The sequence below is a fragment of the Caretta caretta genome, chromosome 2 (assembly GCF_965140235.1).
Source record: "Caretta caretta isolate rCarCar2 chromosome 2, rCarCar1.hap1, whole genome shotgun sequence".
NCBI lineage: Eukaryota > Metazoa > Chordata > Testudines > Cheloniidae > Caretta > Caretta caretta.
Genome location: NC_134207.1, coordinates 226,340,493 through 226,357,539, shown reverse-complemented (window position 1 = coordinate 226,357,539; position 17,047 = coordinate 226,340,493). Strand labels below are relative to the sequence as shown.

Below are 17,047 nucleotides of genomic sequence, written 5' to 3'. Positions count from 1 at the left end.
CTTAGAGGCTGCGCAAGACACTACATCAAGCATAATCTCTCCCTTTAGTTGATATTGGCACTTTTTTGCAGATCTTAAAACTGAAATCCATTTCATGTGCATGATACTGTATAAAATATCCTTGTTACCATTGCAGTCTGTTTAATGTATAAAAATATATTGGGTTTCCATTGCAGTTAACATTTTAAAAAATAATTATTTGCAAGATGAATGTCTACAAAAATATAACACTAGTTTAAACAGATAGATTTACCTGAGAGAACACAGATATTGACTCAAAATACATAAAGCATTCACACGTGCAGAGGGGTGGGAAAGGCAACCATGGTACATTTAAAGAAAGGGAAACGTTGGTTACACACATCTGAAGAACTTATCAATTATCAAGTGCTTGTTCAGCATAAAACAAAATCTCAAAACCCATCAAAGGAACAATGCTCAATAAACAGCTACAGTACAGGCTGTGCTTTTGACAAGCAGGCTCTTTTCCTTCAGTTTGATGTCATCTTGCTAAGGTATCTTCAATTTTCTCCCAGTTTGGCCTAAAACTGATGTTTTGAGAAGTCTGACCCTGCAAGATTAGAAAAGAGGGCTAGTTATTATCCTAGCAATCTGTTTAGGAAGGCTAGGGTTATGTGATATCTTTTATCTTGGTCTATTCATTTTGTGTGTCATGTTCAATCTCAATTCTTTGCCACTATAAAAAAAATCTACTGGGGTTATATTACTCTGGGGCAAAGTTATCTCTGGGGATTGGTTAATAAGATATAGAGCTGGTCATCCAGAGGCTGCCAGTTCAAATCTCCCCCAAAAGCAAGAGTGACCAGTGAATTTGTTACCATTTGGTGGTTCTCAGTGGCCAGGTGTCCATGTTACAAAAATGAGCACTAATAGTATGTGTCAGTGGGAAGGATATGACTTGAATGGACAGGGAATCTGAACCTCTCCGAGAGATCATTTCTCCAGGTCAGAGGTGAAGCATAATTGCTATGAAGATGTCACTGTTGCTATTTCTTTTACATCTGTTCTGTGAATAAACAGAGGAATTCAGTCTCCAACCTTGTTAGTTTGGCACGATGAGCTTTTATGAGCACTAAATTCACACAGACACTTTTAAGAAAAACCTTGGTAAAAATATAATAACTAATATATAGCCCAATTTGCCTTGAACAGAGCACATAGTAGGGTTATATGGACATATATGATCTAGCACAATCTGAACAACACACACAATTCTTCAAAATTTGATGCACTGTAGATGTAAAAGGAGAGAAAGATGTAAATTATTATTAAAATGGCTTTGAAAAGCATTTGATAAAGAAAGATGGGCAGAAAACTAGAAATTATTGTGTTGAGTTGTCTGAAAAATAGACCGTTGAAGGATGGAACAATATTATGGCTTTAATAGCTTGTATTTAGTTGGTTAGTATTGTACATTAAAGTTACCTTGTGAGGTTCTCTATGGGTATGTGGAAAAATAATTGGGAGATAGTAACTGTCTTCTGCCCATTCCATGGGACCTTGAAAGCACACAGTCGACATACATATCCCAGAAGTTCTGGGCTAAGTCATTGAAGAGTTTGTTATGCTTGGCCTTAGGTGATTCTTTTAGGAACATCATGAAATCCCAGAGAGCAATGATAGCATCTGCTACCCTGAGTTTCTTCATTTCCACCAGCCTGTGAGAGGAGATCTCCCAGCAGTGATGGTCAATCTCACCCAGGCTTCCAGGAGGTTCTTTCTGATATTCTGGATTGGCATAAACCAAATTCACTATCAATATACAGCCCAATTGAAGGTACCACCTTCTTCTACACACAGAGTCCATGTTTCACACTGGTACCTGAAAGAAAGGACATAAAACCAATAGTGACTTTGCCCTTCTCTAATCCTTTCTCACATAACTTTAAAAGCTATCCCTGAGATGATTTATGAATTGTGGTCATGCATAACACTTAACATTTATATAGCACTTTTCATTTCCAAAGCACTAGTATAAACATTAATATGCTTTACCATATGCTTGCAAAGCAGCTAAGTATCATAAACTCCATTTCACAGATGGAAAAATTGAGATAAAAACATTCAGTGACTTGCCAATAGTCATAGACTAAGTTGGCTTCAGAGCTGATCTTAGAACACAGGAGCTCCCATCTACCACTCCTGTGTTTAGACTACCCTGCCTCTCTGCTAGTTATTCAATTATTAGTAGAGATTTAAAGAATTATAACATTCGTGTTTAAAATTATTGCAATCAAGTATCAGGATTATAAACAATCTGCACTACTGGCAGTTCTGGCAGTTCCGATGCAGACTGGCAGTACCAGGGCAAAGAGTAGACTGTTGCACACGAGTGAGTAAGTGTACGCACAGAATGAGCCTTTCCAGCCATAACAGAGGAAAGAGTAAATCCAAGGCTGTCTTCTTTCAGTATTGCATTGAAATTAAGCAAACATTTATTATAGCTTTTCTAACGTGTATGCATGAAATATTAGCTATCTAGAGAGAGCAGAATGGAAGAGGCAAAGAGTAGCAACCCTACAGTCATAATGAAAAGTCAGACACGACAGAGTATACAGCCATTGTGAGCTGATCTACACTAGGAAAATTCTGACCTGAAATTCTCGATGGATGCAGCTCTATCTGCTCAGAATAACTACTTATGATAAACCATCTGTTCCATCTTGTATTTAGCTGTGACACTGAGTACATTTCCCAGACCTGCAGAAGAGCTCTGTGTAGCTCAAAAGCTTGTCTCTCTTCACCAACAGAAGTTGGTCCAGTACCTTGTCTCTCAGAACAGGGTTAGATAGCACAATGGTTAAAACACCTGAGCTCTCTCTGCCCTATAGCTTCCACTATTGTTACCATTGACTGAGCTGCACTGATGGAAAATTACAGGTCTGGATTTTATCACTGAAGACATACGTAAGAAAGCAGCTGAGATGAAAGCTGGGAGATGAAAGAGCCGGAGCCATGATGTACCTTGTAAGTAGGAAGAACACTGTTGATTTGTTTCAGTACATAATATTTGTTTCTGTGTCTTTAATTTTTAATTATTATTCAAATCCAAATGAAGCACACTTTAAAAAGAAATCTAGTTCACTGTGATGAAACTTTTATTTTAATTCAACAACTATTCTCCTCAGCATCCATATATTCCCAGTGCATGAACACAGGTGGAATAAAATGATTTGCACAGACCAAGTTAATTATGTCTTATTGGTCTAATCCAAATCTCATTGAAGTCAATGAAAGCCTTTCACCTTTTTTGACAGAATAGGTCGTCTCTCCCCAAGGTTTAGCGCCATCTCCTCTATTTGAACCCAAGAGTCACATGCCTCAGAATCTTAACACGAAGTATAGGAAAACACCAATGTGCAATGAAGTGTATTAAATGGCTATTGTTGTTTCAGGGATATACAAACTGTTAACTGTCCAACCGCTTGGGAAACAATTAGCATTCAGTCAAGAGAATCTTATTATTCATCTACTGACTGCCTGAAGAGGTCACTCTCTCAAATGCTGCTAGCCTACTTACAACACAGGCAGATCTGCAGGCTGGAGTTAAGGTTGAACTCTTCATTATGTCTCTGCAGAGTAAACTTACACTGTCATGATTTGGATGACCCAGTAATTAAACATGTCCGTAAGAGCAGTGTCTTGGAAGAGCCCTTCATTGTAGTTTTCAAACGCCCGTGGGGAGACAGCAGATTTGTTTTCTATTTCCAGCGCTGTCACAGACTTGCTATGTGACCTTGGGTAAGTCACAACCTAAGCTGAGCCTCTTTTTTTAACTATCTCTATATAATACGGGGATAATAATATGAAGCTACTTTACAGGATTGTGAGAAGAATTAATGTTGTTAAAGCAATTTGCAAGCCTTGCAGAAAGGCTCAGTATTGTGATTATATCCAGTGATTAGATTGATCATTTTAGAGTCGGAAGGCAACACCAGCTTCTTCTCTTGGAGAGTGTCTTGGCCCAGAATGCAACTTTGTCACTGATTTCCAAGTCCCAGGCACCAGCGTTAAGCACCAGCTAGTTAACACTTGGAACACAGCAGCCCAGGATGGCTTCAGCTGTGGCACCAAAAAGAAACGTTTGAAAAGAAGCAAAAGACTGTGAGAACTGTCTCAAACCCAGCAGCAGCAATAGGATTGGCAAAGCGTCCCAAAACCATTATCCAACTTTTAGCTCTGAGGCAGGTATCATCTACGCTATCCCTGTTCTGTGCTCACTGTCCTTTAGCTGGTTTTTTTTAGCACCTCCTCTCACTATGTCAGCAGGCTGAGCGGAGTAGAGATACATAAACAAGACTGAGGAAAAAGACAGATGACAGTAAAGATTCAAAAACATTCCCCCTCATTTGGTATCTCACCTAAATGCCACCCTGCCGATTTATCTGTCACAGCATTTATAACCACACTTTTCACCGCAGTCAGATACTCTCTTACCAATTCTCAAAATAAAAACAGCAAAGAAGTATGTGAGCTACCAACTTTCAGAGGTGTCATGTAAATACAAAATAGTGATTTGGGCCAAAGAAAGTTTTACACTGGGTCCCAGGAATTTGTTGTGTCTCCCAACTGGGTTTCCAACCAGAATAATTTTGTGAGCCAATAATAATAATAGTAATACAAGGTTTTTCAAAGTGCTGGTAACCAGTCCTTTATTCACCCTCACTACATGTATATGAGCTAGATAACAACTAATATTTTGAATCTAATTCTGTTCTAAACCTTTCCTTTTTATCTATGGTTAAAGGTCAGTTGGTTATACCTTCTTCTGCAGAGTAACATTTTGAAAACATGTGTTCAAGTTTCTCTGAATGTTTGTTCTTGCCTGTATTATTAGAAAAAATTATTCAGTAAAACAGGAAAGAAATTATGTATCTTCCTTACTTTCATTTCACTGGTACAGTAAGGATATGTAAGTGCCTTGGTTATGAAGCAGTAAAACAGGAGCTTTGAAGTCACCACTGATTTTTATCAGCTGCCAAAAGCAGAAAACAAAAATTACAAAAGTCAATTGCCATCTGAACCCCTGAACCAGAAGCAAACCCTAAAACAGCTCCTGAGTGGGACTTGACAAGTCATGAGCTAACGACTGCCACTATTTAGCGCAGGACAGATTAGTTTCACAAAGGCAATAATGTAAGTAACAAAGTGAAATACTTACAGGGATACTGTGGTGTGAGTAAATACTCTACCCCGTGAAACACTAGGGATCAGCCACTTGTAGAAAAGGAAATAAAGTCCTGAACTGACTGCTCGAGTCCAGTAGACTGAAGAGGCTGCTGCTCTAGGGAAGTTGGAATTGCACTGCACAGAGCCTAGGAAGATACTGACACTGACAAAGCAGCAACAGCAGCAGCATTAACTCGAGCCAGTGGAAAAGGAGAGGACAGGGGGCTATTGATCTGAAAGTCCCACCCCTATCGACATCACCTTCTCTGAGTCAATCTCACCCAAGTCCCTGTCTGTCCCCTTGTCCCATTCAGAATGTGTGTATAAGGTGGGGGTGGAGACGGACAGAGACAGAGGTGCAAACTAAAAATGTAAGAAGTCACATCTCTCGAAATCATGAATGTGCTCAAAGGCTCCCACCTTCAACACAAACTTCAACCTGCCAAGATAGTTTCAGTACTGCTGTCCCCCAGTCCCCTAGATAGATTCTGCCCTGTCCTGTGTTCCCAGTGTGAGGACAAGACATTTTAAAGTGTCACACTTCCCTGTTATCTGAGATCATCAGAAAAGTTACTGCTTTCCCTACTCATCCTCCACGTTAGGGTGTTAACTTCTTATCCTACCCGTATTTCAGCCCCAATCATTGTATAAATCTAAGTTTTCATGGAAACACACCTTTTTAATGCACCCTCGACTATCCTGTATGTATGCATGCACACACACACATGCACACACACACAGAACAAGGAGAGCCTTCAAATGTATGGAAAATGGGCTTTTTACCTGGGACATAGATGCCATATCAGGTTCCAGTAGGAAATTTCCTGATTTGAGATTAATTTTTAGAGAGATTCCCTGATTTGGGGGTAATTTTACAGCACTTTTAAAAGTCTCTAGTGTCTTCCTCTAGTAATTTAAATTATTTTTTGTGTATCATTCAAAGGGATATTTACAACCTCATTTTCACTGGTACTTTACCACAGCCCCTGAAGCCACTCCAGAAAATTGGAGCAGAAACTAGTGCTGCGGGCACAGAACAAATGCACACGTTTATATTGCACATGTAGCAGGGGGAAGCAAACCATCTACCCCAGTTTTTAATTAATCCTTTTTGCTTTTGCTTTTGTTTCTTTACTAGTAATAACTTTTTGCCCCAAGGAAAAGTTGGTTGATTTATTTTATAATAACTAATAAACATTTTTCACATTAAATATTTTGTCTTCTATATTCCCTTCTGCTGCTATGCCCACTACAGAATAGTCAGAGTAGAGAAAAGGTTTGACTCACATGTGCATTTGAAAGTATTCCATATCCTTAGCGGGAGGAGAGACTTCTGAAGCTTAAACTTTGTAGTGGATCTTCTGACATGAGTCACAGCTCTTAGCTCATACGACCACTGCAGCATGCATAACACAGGCCACGTTGTGTTCATAAAGACATGGTAGTAATTGTCATAAAAGTAGAGGAGGCCGGGGCAGGAAATCAACTTCTGCATCACTCAAAACAGGCAGTGTGACTGTGCAGCCAACGATGGGGACTACACACATAGTAATCTTTTAGGGAGGCAAATGATCTTCCCATCCCCCATCCCACCATATTTAAAACTTTGAGTACTTCCATGTCCCTTTCAGCGGGAAGGATTCTACTGGATTCTTTTTGTTTAGTTCTATCTGCTATCCCAACAGATAACCTTATTAAAGGAGATACAGATTCTATTTCCAGCTCTGTTGTGGCCTTCCTGTGTGACTATGTGCAAGTCACATAATGATGCCCTAGTCTCCACATTAGTAATGTGAGGGTAACATTATCTTAACTCACAGGAAGGTTGTGAAGTTCAACTCATTAATGTCTGTAAAGTGCTTTGAGCTCCTTGGATGGAAGACACGTTGTTAATGCAAAGTGTTGTTGTTTCAGGTGTCCCTAAGTCCATTCCTGCAGTCACATTACTTTTCACAAGCTTGTGACCCTCTTCCTCCCCACAACTCTTAACATTGCTGAGGCATTTTTAGTCTGCAAGTATTACATTATGTTTGTGCACTTAAAGATGGAGCAGTAGGACAAGAGCACTGGCTATTTATTCTTGGACAGAGCCAGGCAGAATGAGCTGGACAACTGGGAGAACAGTCAACAGAACCCCAAGCAGAGAAGCCTCAGTTGCAGGAGTTGGCAGAGGAGTTGAACATGCTGTTCTTCCACACCATGGAAACACCTTAAGAAGATGCGGGTGAGGACACTTGCAGCTGCAAGTGTGAGAAAGAAAGGGCAGAGAGAAGCTAAGAAAAGGACAAAATGAGCATGTAGAGAACGAGGACAGAAGAATGGTGGAGGAGAGAAGGGGGAGTCATAATTGAGTCAATGTGTATAATAGGTAGAGCACCTGTGGTTTTTATGCAGCACAATAAATGTGATAATAAAAGCTTCTTCCCTATGGGCCATGGGCTGCACTGAGTGAGGGCCAAATACCAGTCCAACTGAAGTCAATGGAAAACCCTCAGTATGCTGGCTACTTGAGTCCCATGTTCAAATCCTGTCTTTGGTCACTGGTGAAAATGAATTTGGAGATGGCTTTTTCCAGTTGCGTACATCTTTTAAAACAGTTCCACCACAGACAGTTTCTTAAGAGAGTTCCTGAAGTTTAGTGGCACGTGCATTGTCTGAGTTCTCTGAGGGAATGATACTTCAAGCCAAACTATTAGACCTTCACTTTCATAGGCACTAAGTTCACCCACAAGTTTTTAACAACCAGTAACAGCTTCCTCTTTTGAGCCCAGTTATTATAAAGCTGTCATAAATATAAAGGGAAGGGTAAACCCCTTTGAAATCCCTCCTGGCCAGGGGAAAGCTCCTCTCACCTGTAAAGGGTTAAGAAGCTAAAGATACCTCGCTGGCACCTGACCAAAATGACCAATGAGGAGACAAGATACTTTCAAAAGCTGGGAGAAGGGAGAGAAACAAAGGGTCTGGATCTGTCTATATGCTGTTTCTGCCCGGGATAGACCAGGAATGGAGTCTTAGAACTTTTAGTAAGTAATCTAGCTAGGTATGTGTTAGATTATGATTTCTTTAAATGGCTGAGAAAAGAATTGTGCTGAATAGAATAACTATTTCTGTCTGTGTATCTTTTTTGTAACTTAAGGTTTTGCCTAGAGGGGTTCTCTATGTTTTGAATCTAATTACCCTGTAAGGTATCTACCATCCTGATTTTACAGGGGGGATTTCTTTACTTCTATTTACTGCTATTTCTATTAAAAGTCTTCTTGTAAGAAAACTGAATGCTTTTTCATTGTTCTCAGATCCAAGGGTTTGGGTCTGTGGTCACCTATGCAAATTGGTGAGGCTTTTTATCCAACATTTCCCAGGAAAGGGGAGGTGCAAGTGTTGGGAGGATTGTTCATTGTTCTTAGGATCCAAGGGTCTGGGTCTGTAGTCACCTAGGCAAATTGGTGAGGCTTTTTACCAAACCTTGTCCAGGAAGTGGGGTGCAAGGGTTTGGGAAGTATTTTGGGGGGAAAGACGTTTCCAAACAGCTCTTCCCCAGTAACCAGTATTTGTCTGGTGGTGGTAGCGGCCAATCCAAGGACAAAGGGTGGAATATTTTGTACCTTGGGGAAGTTTTGACCTAAGCTAGTAAAGATAAGCTTAGGAGGTTTTTCATGCAGGTCCCCACATCTGTACCCTAGCGTTCAGAGTGGGGAAGGAACCTTGACAAAAGCATTTTACACCATAGGTACTATTCAGCTCTATTAACTAACCAAAACAAAGGTATTCTGGATTTCACCTGCTTGCCGGCTGTTCAGAGATGAGCAAATTATTAAAGAAGCTGTTCTAGGGAGTCTAGTAGAAGGAAGTTGTTCAAGGCTCTAAACTGGCAAGGTCCATGCTGCCTTGGACAGCCACAGCCCTGCACTTGAGAAAAATGCCATAGAATTTTAAATGATTACCGGTGAAAGACATCTGAAGAAAGACTGGTGAAAGCCATCTGAAAGACAGCTCTTCCAACACAGTTGCCTCCAACACCATGCTGGCAGAGTGGCTCACTAAAGAATTACAAAAAGATCCACTTACTGAAACACCAAAACCTCTTCTTGCAGCATCTGCTTTTCCTTGAAGTCTTTCATCCGGGTAATATGCCAATCGAACTCTGCATAGTTTGTGAGATCTGGCAAAATCACAGCATAAGATTCTATTGGTGCAAGATACATGCCCTGCTCAATCTTGGATGATGTCAGGTAGATCTAACTTTCTAAACTATATCTGTTCTCTTCTTGAATCTGAGTCTCTGGCACAGCTGTCACCCAATAGATTAAGACCATAATTCAAGTCATTCCATTTTTACAAATGCTACTTTATATAGGTGTGACATTGCAGTCCATATGTTTTATGGAAATATGCTTATGAGTGTGAATATGATGTTACTGAAATATGCATTATGCGAAAGGTCTCTTGTAAGGTATCATTACAAAGCTTATAATCTATTGAGTGTGTTCATCCTATTTGTATGCATGTATCATTCTTGTATCTGAAGCTAGAAATATGAAGTATAACTTTGAGGTCCTAATGTAATTATGCAAAGTGTGGGCCATTAATGGTGGTTTAAAATCTAGATGGCTCCCATTGACTAGGACAATTAGTTGTAAATGGTTTATTCACCTGCAAGCCTTCCTGTGTAGTGTAGGCCAGCCCAGGAAGAATGGAGGCTGGGGTCTCATAGGACATGTGACCATGTCACATGATACTGGAATCCATCTTAAATCTGGTACTTTTCCATTTAGAAGGAGGGGTGGGAACCCAGGGAGACAAAAGATTCCCGCCAGGTGCCAAAGCTATAAAAGGGGGTGGAACAGAACAAAGGAGGAGGCCAGTTAAGAGACCATCCCTGCTTTCCACCTAAGATGTCTGCTGGAACTAACAAGGACTGTACCAGGAAAAAGGACTGGGCCAGACTAGGAAGGAGTCTAGTCTGTGAAGGAAGCTTATTGGAACATCTCTGAGGGTGAGATTTTACCTGTAAACGTTTCTTAATGTATTAGGCTTAGACTTGCGTGTTTTTGCTTTATTTTTCTTGGTGACTTATTTTGTTCTGTCTGTTATTACTTGAAACCACTTAAATCCTACTTTTTATACTTAATAAAATCACTTTTGTTCATTAATTAACCCAGAGTAAGTGATTAATACCTGGGGGAGCAAACAGCTATGCTTATCTTTCTATCAGTGTTATAGAGGGCAGACAATTTATGAGTTTACCCTGTATAAACTTTATATAGAGTAAAACTGATTTATTTCGTGTTTGGATCCCACTGGGAACTGGGTGTCTGGGTGCTTGAGATAGAAGACCTGCTGAGTAGTTTTTGGTTAAAAATCTGCAGCTTTGGGGGCATGCCCAGACCTGGGTCTGTGTTGTAGCAGGCTAGCGTGTCTGGATCAACAAGGCAGGGTTCTGGAGTCCCAACCTTTGGCAGGGAAAATGGGCTCAGAGGTAATCTTAGCATTTCAGGTGACAGTCCCAAGGGGATCTCTGTGACCAAACCCATCACCATAGGCTTTTAGATATTAATAATAATTTATAGAGCACCATAGCATATGCAACCTTGTTAGGGTATAAAATAAGCTGGATAATGAAGAGTCTCTGTGCCAGAGAACTTTCTGTCTCTAAAGGCAAGATCTGAAAAAGAATACAAGTATATAGTAAGACTTGTTCTTAGAATTTCAGAATATGCATTGGTGAAATATGACAGGAGCCATGGTCTGTTTTTATGTGAAAATGTGATCAAACCACTGTCATCAAAACTAGTTATACAATACTAGAGTCACAAATCCAAATGTGCTTTGAAACTGATGATACTCAAAAAAACTCTAGCTGTCTACTGACAGCCTTTAAAGCATTAGTAGAGGGACTATTATTTCCTTTGCATCTAAGAGGTAAAAAGAACCTAACTGGGCCAAAATAGATATATGAAGAAATACAGCCAGAGGATGAGTATACAGTGACTTGATGTGAACCTATCACTGAGCTTTTTGAAGAATCAGTGAGCTTTCTGAAGAATTAAAAGAAGCAAAATCCACTAGGTGCCCATCTCATCTTCAGGTGCTTAAATACCTTTGAAAATCTGATTTAAGAAGCCCAATCCAATGGCCATTGAAGTTAACAGAAAGGCTTCTATTTACTTAAATGGGCGTTGACTTAGGCCCTAAATCAATTTTTCATTTTACATTTAATACTTTCATTCATTTTATTACCTATTCTCAACTTTTCTCTTTCCATATGATTTCTTAGCATAGTATTATATGCTCTTTTTTAACCCTAAAATCAGACCTTTCCAGAACAGCATCTATGGAATTAGAATGCTAGGGAGTGGGTTTTTCTTATGTAAGCTAACCCTCCCAAATAGAGAAGCATAGGCCTTTGCTATTTGACTCTGTTTCCCCAAAATCCTATCTAATTCCCTTAGGAAATTATTTCTGTAAAAATTCTTTGATAAGAAAATGACCCCCTTCAAAAATATTGTAATTATTTTTTATATTAGAGACTCTTGCACCTTGTGACAGGAGACTACCCAGTCTTTCCTCCACCGTTGGTCAAGTGCCATGTTTCTTGCTCCATTATAGTCCGTTTCCATAACAGTGACATTCTTCTCACTAGTTTTCTTACATGTCATCTGTTGTCCTCCTCTTTTCTGTCTTCCACCAGGTGGTATCTTGTCAAGTGCTTGTCTAGAAATACATAGTGTTGATACCTGTACAAAATGTCCAAACCAATTCAGCCTTTTTTTTTAATCATTGTTTCTACAGTCCAGTGGCCAATCCTTTGTAACACCTCAGCGCTGGTTACTTTATCCTGCCAGCAGACACCAAGTTATTCTTCTTCACTGATGGAATGCATTACATTTCCTGTTCGGGGGGTGGGGGGGTAGCATTTGCCAAATTTTGTTTGTTTGTTTACTTGTTTATTTGGGGGGGGTCTTGATTGGTCAGGTCTGAATGGAGTCTTCCACATTCAGTCCATCACATTTTGCATACTCCAAGAATACTAATATTGAACAGTCATTTCTCTAATTACTTGAGTCAGTTTCCCAGAGTCCCACATGGTTCATCATGCTCCAGCAGCACCCAGCACTAGTTTTAGTTTTAGCTCTCAGGAGCTCTAGTTACAGGCAAGGAATTCCCTCACGAGTTTGCTGCACCCCCTTCATACCTCCATTTGAACTCGTTGTCGACTCAATTCCAAGAGCCTAACTGACAGAGAGGCTGGATAATTGAGACAGACTGTTTTATCAGGGTTGTTTTTATAACTTACTTTTTTACAAGGACAGGTAGTTGGTCTGACTCACAACCATAGATCCACAGCTGCTCATTCAATATATTCAGAGTGGCTCATATTATGTATGGGGTTCCCGCATCCGCCAGCCAAGGGACACACCTGGTATCTTAGGATGCCCCCAAAACAAGAAAGGATGTGAAAGGTTAATTTTGAACTCTAATTCCCCTTCACACTATTATCTGCATTTGACAGTCAAGCCCTAAGGATTTATAACTATGGCAAACTGCCCTCTGAAAACTACGGCCCCTTCCTGCAATGGGCTGCACTCAGGTGGAACTCACCATTAAGTGGAGCTCTGCGCATGCACAGGGGTCTGCCTGCGTGGAGTTCAATTCAGGATTGGGACCTAATAATTGCATAGCATCTATGGAAGGATAGAATTCTATAACATTCTATCCAAAGATCTCAAAGCTTGCATCAAAGAATTTAGCAAAGACTTATTAAGTAAGACTATCACATCTCTAAGGTAGTATTATCAACCCAATTTTTATTCCAGTGTTTTTAGGGAGCATTTAAAAGTGAACTCCTTTTGGGAACTACAAAAGCTAGATCATGTCCCCTCCTCCCATATGGATTCTGACATACCATGCCGCCTGGAGTCAAGATAGGAACTGGGTGTTCCACACTGCTCTCTTTATGCAGTCCGCCCTGACCTTACGGGATACATTCCTCCTGAGATTCTTTCAGTCGGCAAGGAGGCTTAAAACAGTTTTAACTTGATAGTATTCTGCTCTCCCATTATGATATTTCTGTTCTGTAGATCAGCCAGGAAGAGCTCCAAAGGACCTAAATGGACTACTCACATGAGTATGGTTTTCCGGACTGGGCCGAAAGAAAGGAATCACAGTGCTTATATGTGATTATCAGAACTTTTTATAACTGATCTAAATTAAGGCAAAATAAAACATTTTTCTCTCAAACTCTTCCAATATGAATAATTTTCTACTGCATTAATTTTGAACGGCTCCACTGATTTTTTTTTAATTGCCATAGTAGTTGAAGTTGTTCCATCTAGTGGATCTTTACCGTATTGCAATGCACACGCAGGCCACTTGTTAAATCTATTTTTCTGTCAAATAAATATATATATATATATATTTAAATGATCAATTTACATAAACAGCATTTTAACGTAATGCATCAATGTTCTAAAACTTTAGAAGCCTAAATGTTTTTGAATTAATTATTTTTGCAAATTCAAAGCATAATCTATGCGAACTTCACCACTTTGTACTGATGTGTTTCAGAAACTTTTAGAAAAGCAAGAGAAAAATAGAAAGCTGTGTTATTTGGACCATTTCATTTTTGTTCTAAATGGAAATATCTGATGCTAATTAAATCAGAAGCATTTCTTAACTTAAAAAATGAACATCAATGATGGTTCTTGTTCATAATAAAAAAAATTGACTTGCGTATACAAACTGAATTACAGACAACCTGTATTGAAAGGGATTTAATACCCAGGTGGAAAGCAATTTAATAACTTGTTTTCATTAAGGTAATGATATAATTGTTGCCCAACCTACTAACCTTTTTCATGAAAGAATGGAGATAGGTAATAATTAGGATTTGATGTAGTTTGCAAATTTTCCAATTATCATGGACAGTGATGTGTGAGCCCTTTAAAATGTGAGCAGAAATAATAAGAATGGAAAAGGTATATTATATATAAAGAATATTAATCAATTAAATATAAATCAGTTTGAATTATTTTAAACCTCTAATAGCCATATGCATGATTCCACAACTGAATTCTGTTGTATGATTACACACCTTGCTATTTTAAATCTGTTATGTAAGTAGGACTCACTGCAGATAAAGAATTGAATCAATGGAATTGCAATAAACAGTGCATCACTGATTAGCAGTGTGTGACATCAAGCAAAAAAATGGTGGTGTTCTACAATCAAGCTGGACACTTAGTACGCCCACTGTTTGGCACACCCACTATATAACTCAACACCCAAATCAAATTAAAAGAAGATGACAACACCAGCGTCAGTAAGCTGCTGGTGAAATTGGCGGGGTTTTTTAGGGTAATGATATAACGATATATAGAACGAGTGCTAGAACAAATGGTGTTGATTCTAATGAGTACCATCAACACTCACTGACTTAAGCTGCATTGAAGATTCTCATTTTCCTGTGTTTCCCTTCTTTCACTTTCAGTGATGTTGATGTTATGCAGCTGAATTAATGTAAGCATTGGTAATATCTCTGGACAAGGCTGTAGACATATTTATCTTCCTATGGGAAGTCAACGGGAGTTGAGGGTGACCAGCATTTTATGATACAAGGCCTGCTAGTAACCTTAGAGTCAGTGTCTTCAAGAACAAATGTATCTATAGATTATGCCATTGGTATTATCAATTGTCATGCTGACTCAAGACCCTGAAAACCAAGCAGTACTGAACTTGAAAGAAGTAATGAAAATACATATTAGGGCATACTGACGTACAAGTAAAGAACACGGACTATGACACTATATGATTCATAATTGTAGTGGGGCAGCTGCCCCACTCCATGAGGAAAAGGGCTAGAACAAGCCAGAGAGGCTGCGCAGACCAGCAGCCAATCAGCAAGAGCCTGTGGAGAGCCAATCGGGACAAAGATAGAGGCAGCCAATCAGGGCCAGGCTGGGCCCTATATAAAGGCTACCTAGCAAAGGGGAGGTAGTCTCTCCCTAACTAGCAAGGGAGGAGGACTGGCTCCTGAGGTAAGGAGGTGGTACCTTGGATAGAGCAGTGTTGGGCAGGCTTGGGGGGAAGCAAAGGAGGGCTCTGGCTCCTGCTAAAAAGGGTTGAGAAGGTGCATGGGGCCAAAGGGGAAGTGGCCCAGGGAAGATAGGCAGACAAGAGGAGAGCGAAGGAGGGCAGAGAGAGGCTGCCACCAGAGGGTCCCTGAGTCGGGACCCAGAGTAGTGGGTGGGCCTGGGTCCCCCTCTTACACTGCACCTGGCCACAGAGGAGTGTGGCTGAGACAGACTGCCCTGAGGTGAGGGCTAGACTTTGGGGTTGTGGTTGGCCACTGAGGCAGGTGCAAGATGAAGAACTGTTAACTACCCACTCCCCTGCCCTGAAAGGGGATGAGACTGGAGTAGTGGGCACTGCTGGAGGGCAGTGTCCTGAAGAGGATGCTACCAAGCGGGGAGCAATGCAGGTCCCAAACTAGCAGAGCAGACAACAGGTGAGACATGATGCGCAGAGGGTGCTCCACAGCTGATGATCTAATTCCTGGAGCAATCAGCTGGAGGTGCCAGTGGTGGTGAGTCATAACCCTGTTACAATAATCATTAATGAAGTTACTTCCAATATTGTGCACCTTGGCAATGTGGTCTGGCAATGTTCCCTTGCTGTTGTATTTGCAAAAGAACATTTGCAAGTCCTACAGAAGACTCCATTATAATAAAGTAAAACACATGCAGTATTTGCAGGCATTACAGCTACTATTAGCCAAACCCAGCTGTAAAGTTGATAACAAAAAAACTGCAGTAAAATTAGCAAATTATCAACATAATCAAATGCTCTTCTCCATATTTTTCCATATATAGGTGAAGACATTGGTCCAGAAAAATGGCTCAATTAACTTTCAAGCCTTTTAAAAATACTATTAAATAAGTACATACTTGGATATGATGCTTAAGTATGAAAAGCCCTGTATATTGTGAGTACTATGGACTCTCATTCAGTTAAGGTATTTTTATTCATTCACCATATCTATCAACAGAGAGCAGGGAGAGTCAGTCAAGATTTCTCATGTATCCTCATCAGCACAACAATCCAGCTGCAGAATAAGCACAGCCTAGTTTTATTTATGACTGACAGAGGAAGTATGAGCAGTTCAAAAGCACAGGCCTGGAAGTCTAGATTCTATTCATTTTCCCTTAAACTTGTTTAAAAATATATTAAATATAAATTATGGAAAAGGGTAGTTTAGTAAAGTTATATCACCCTAATTTATCTTAATGTAGAAAATATTTATAACTTTTTACATAAAGATATCATCCTAAATTCATTCTGCGATGAGGAGAAAAATGAAAATTATAGGGAAAACACTGACACAATCAGGAATTAAGTTAAGCATTAACCCCTTTGTACACATGGTTCCCAACTCTGAAGAGTCCTATGCCAAGAAAAGAGACAGAAAAACATAATGTTTAAAATGTTGTTAAAACTGTGGGGGAAGATAGAATGGCCCAAAAACTTATAATGGGCTTCAGTGTCTGTGCTAGACATAAGCAGAATAAGCAATTGCTTAGGGCCTCCAATAATTCAAGGGGGCCCCTTATAGAATATTAGGGTTGGAAGAGACCTCAGGAGGCCATCTAGTCCAACCCCCTACTCAAAGCAGGACCAACACCAACTAAATCATCCCAGCCAGGGCTTTGTCAAGCTGGGCCTTAAAAACCACTAAGGATGGAGATTCCACCACCTCCCTAGGTAACCCATTCCACTGCTTCACCACCCTCCTAGTGAAATAGTGTTTCCTAATATCCAACCTAGACCTCCCCCACTGCAACTTGAGACCACTGCTCCTTGT

At 40.0% G+C, this 17,047-nt stretch overlaps 1 protein-coding gene across 1 annotated transcript; it reads right to left on the bottom strand.

Annotated features, from left to right (window-relative positions):
• Nucleotides 1-266: 266 nt before the first annotated feature.
• On the bottom strand, nt 267-1,829 carry FAM237B (family with sequence similarity 237 member B). The gene is made up of 2 exons (XM_048838095.2): nt 1,447-1,829; nt 267-571 (listed from the first exon to the last, which is right to left on the bottom strand). The coding sequence occupies exon 1, from the start codon at nt 1,826-1,828 to the stop codon at nt 1,460-1,462; it is 369 nt and encodes a 122-aa protein (XP_048694052.1). The 5' UTR covers nt 1,829; the 3' UTR covers nt 267-571; nt 1,447-1,459.
• Between the last annotated feature and the right edge of the window lie 15,218 nt (nt 1,830-17,047).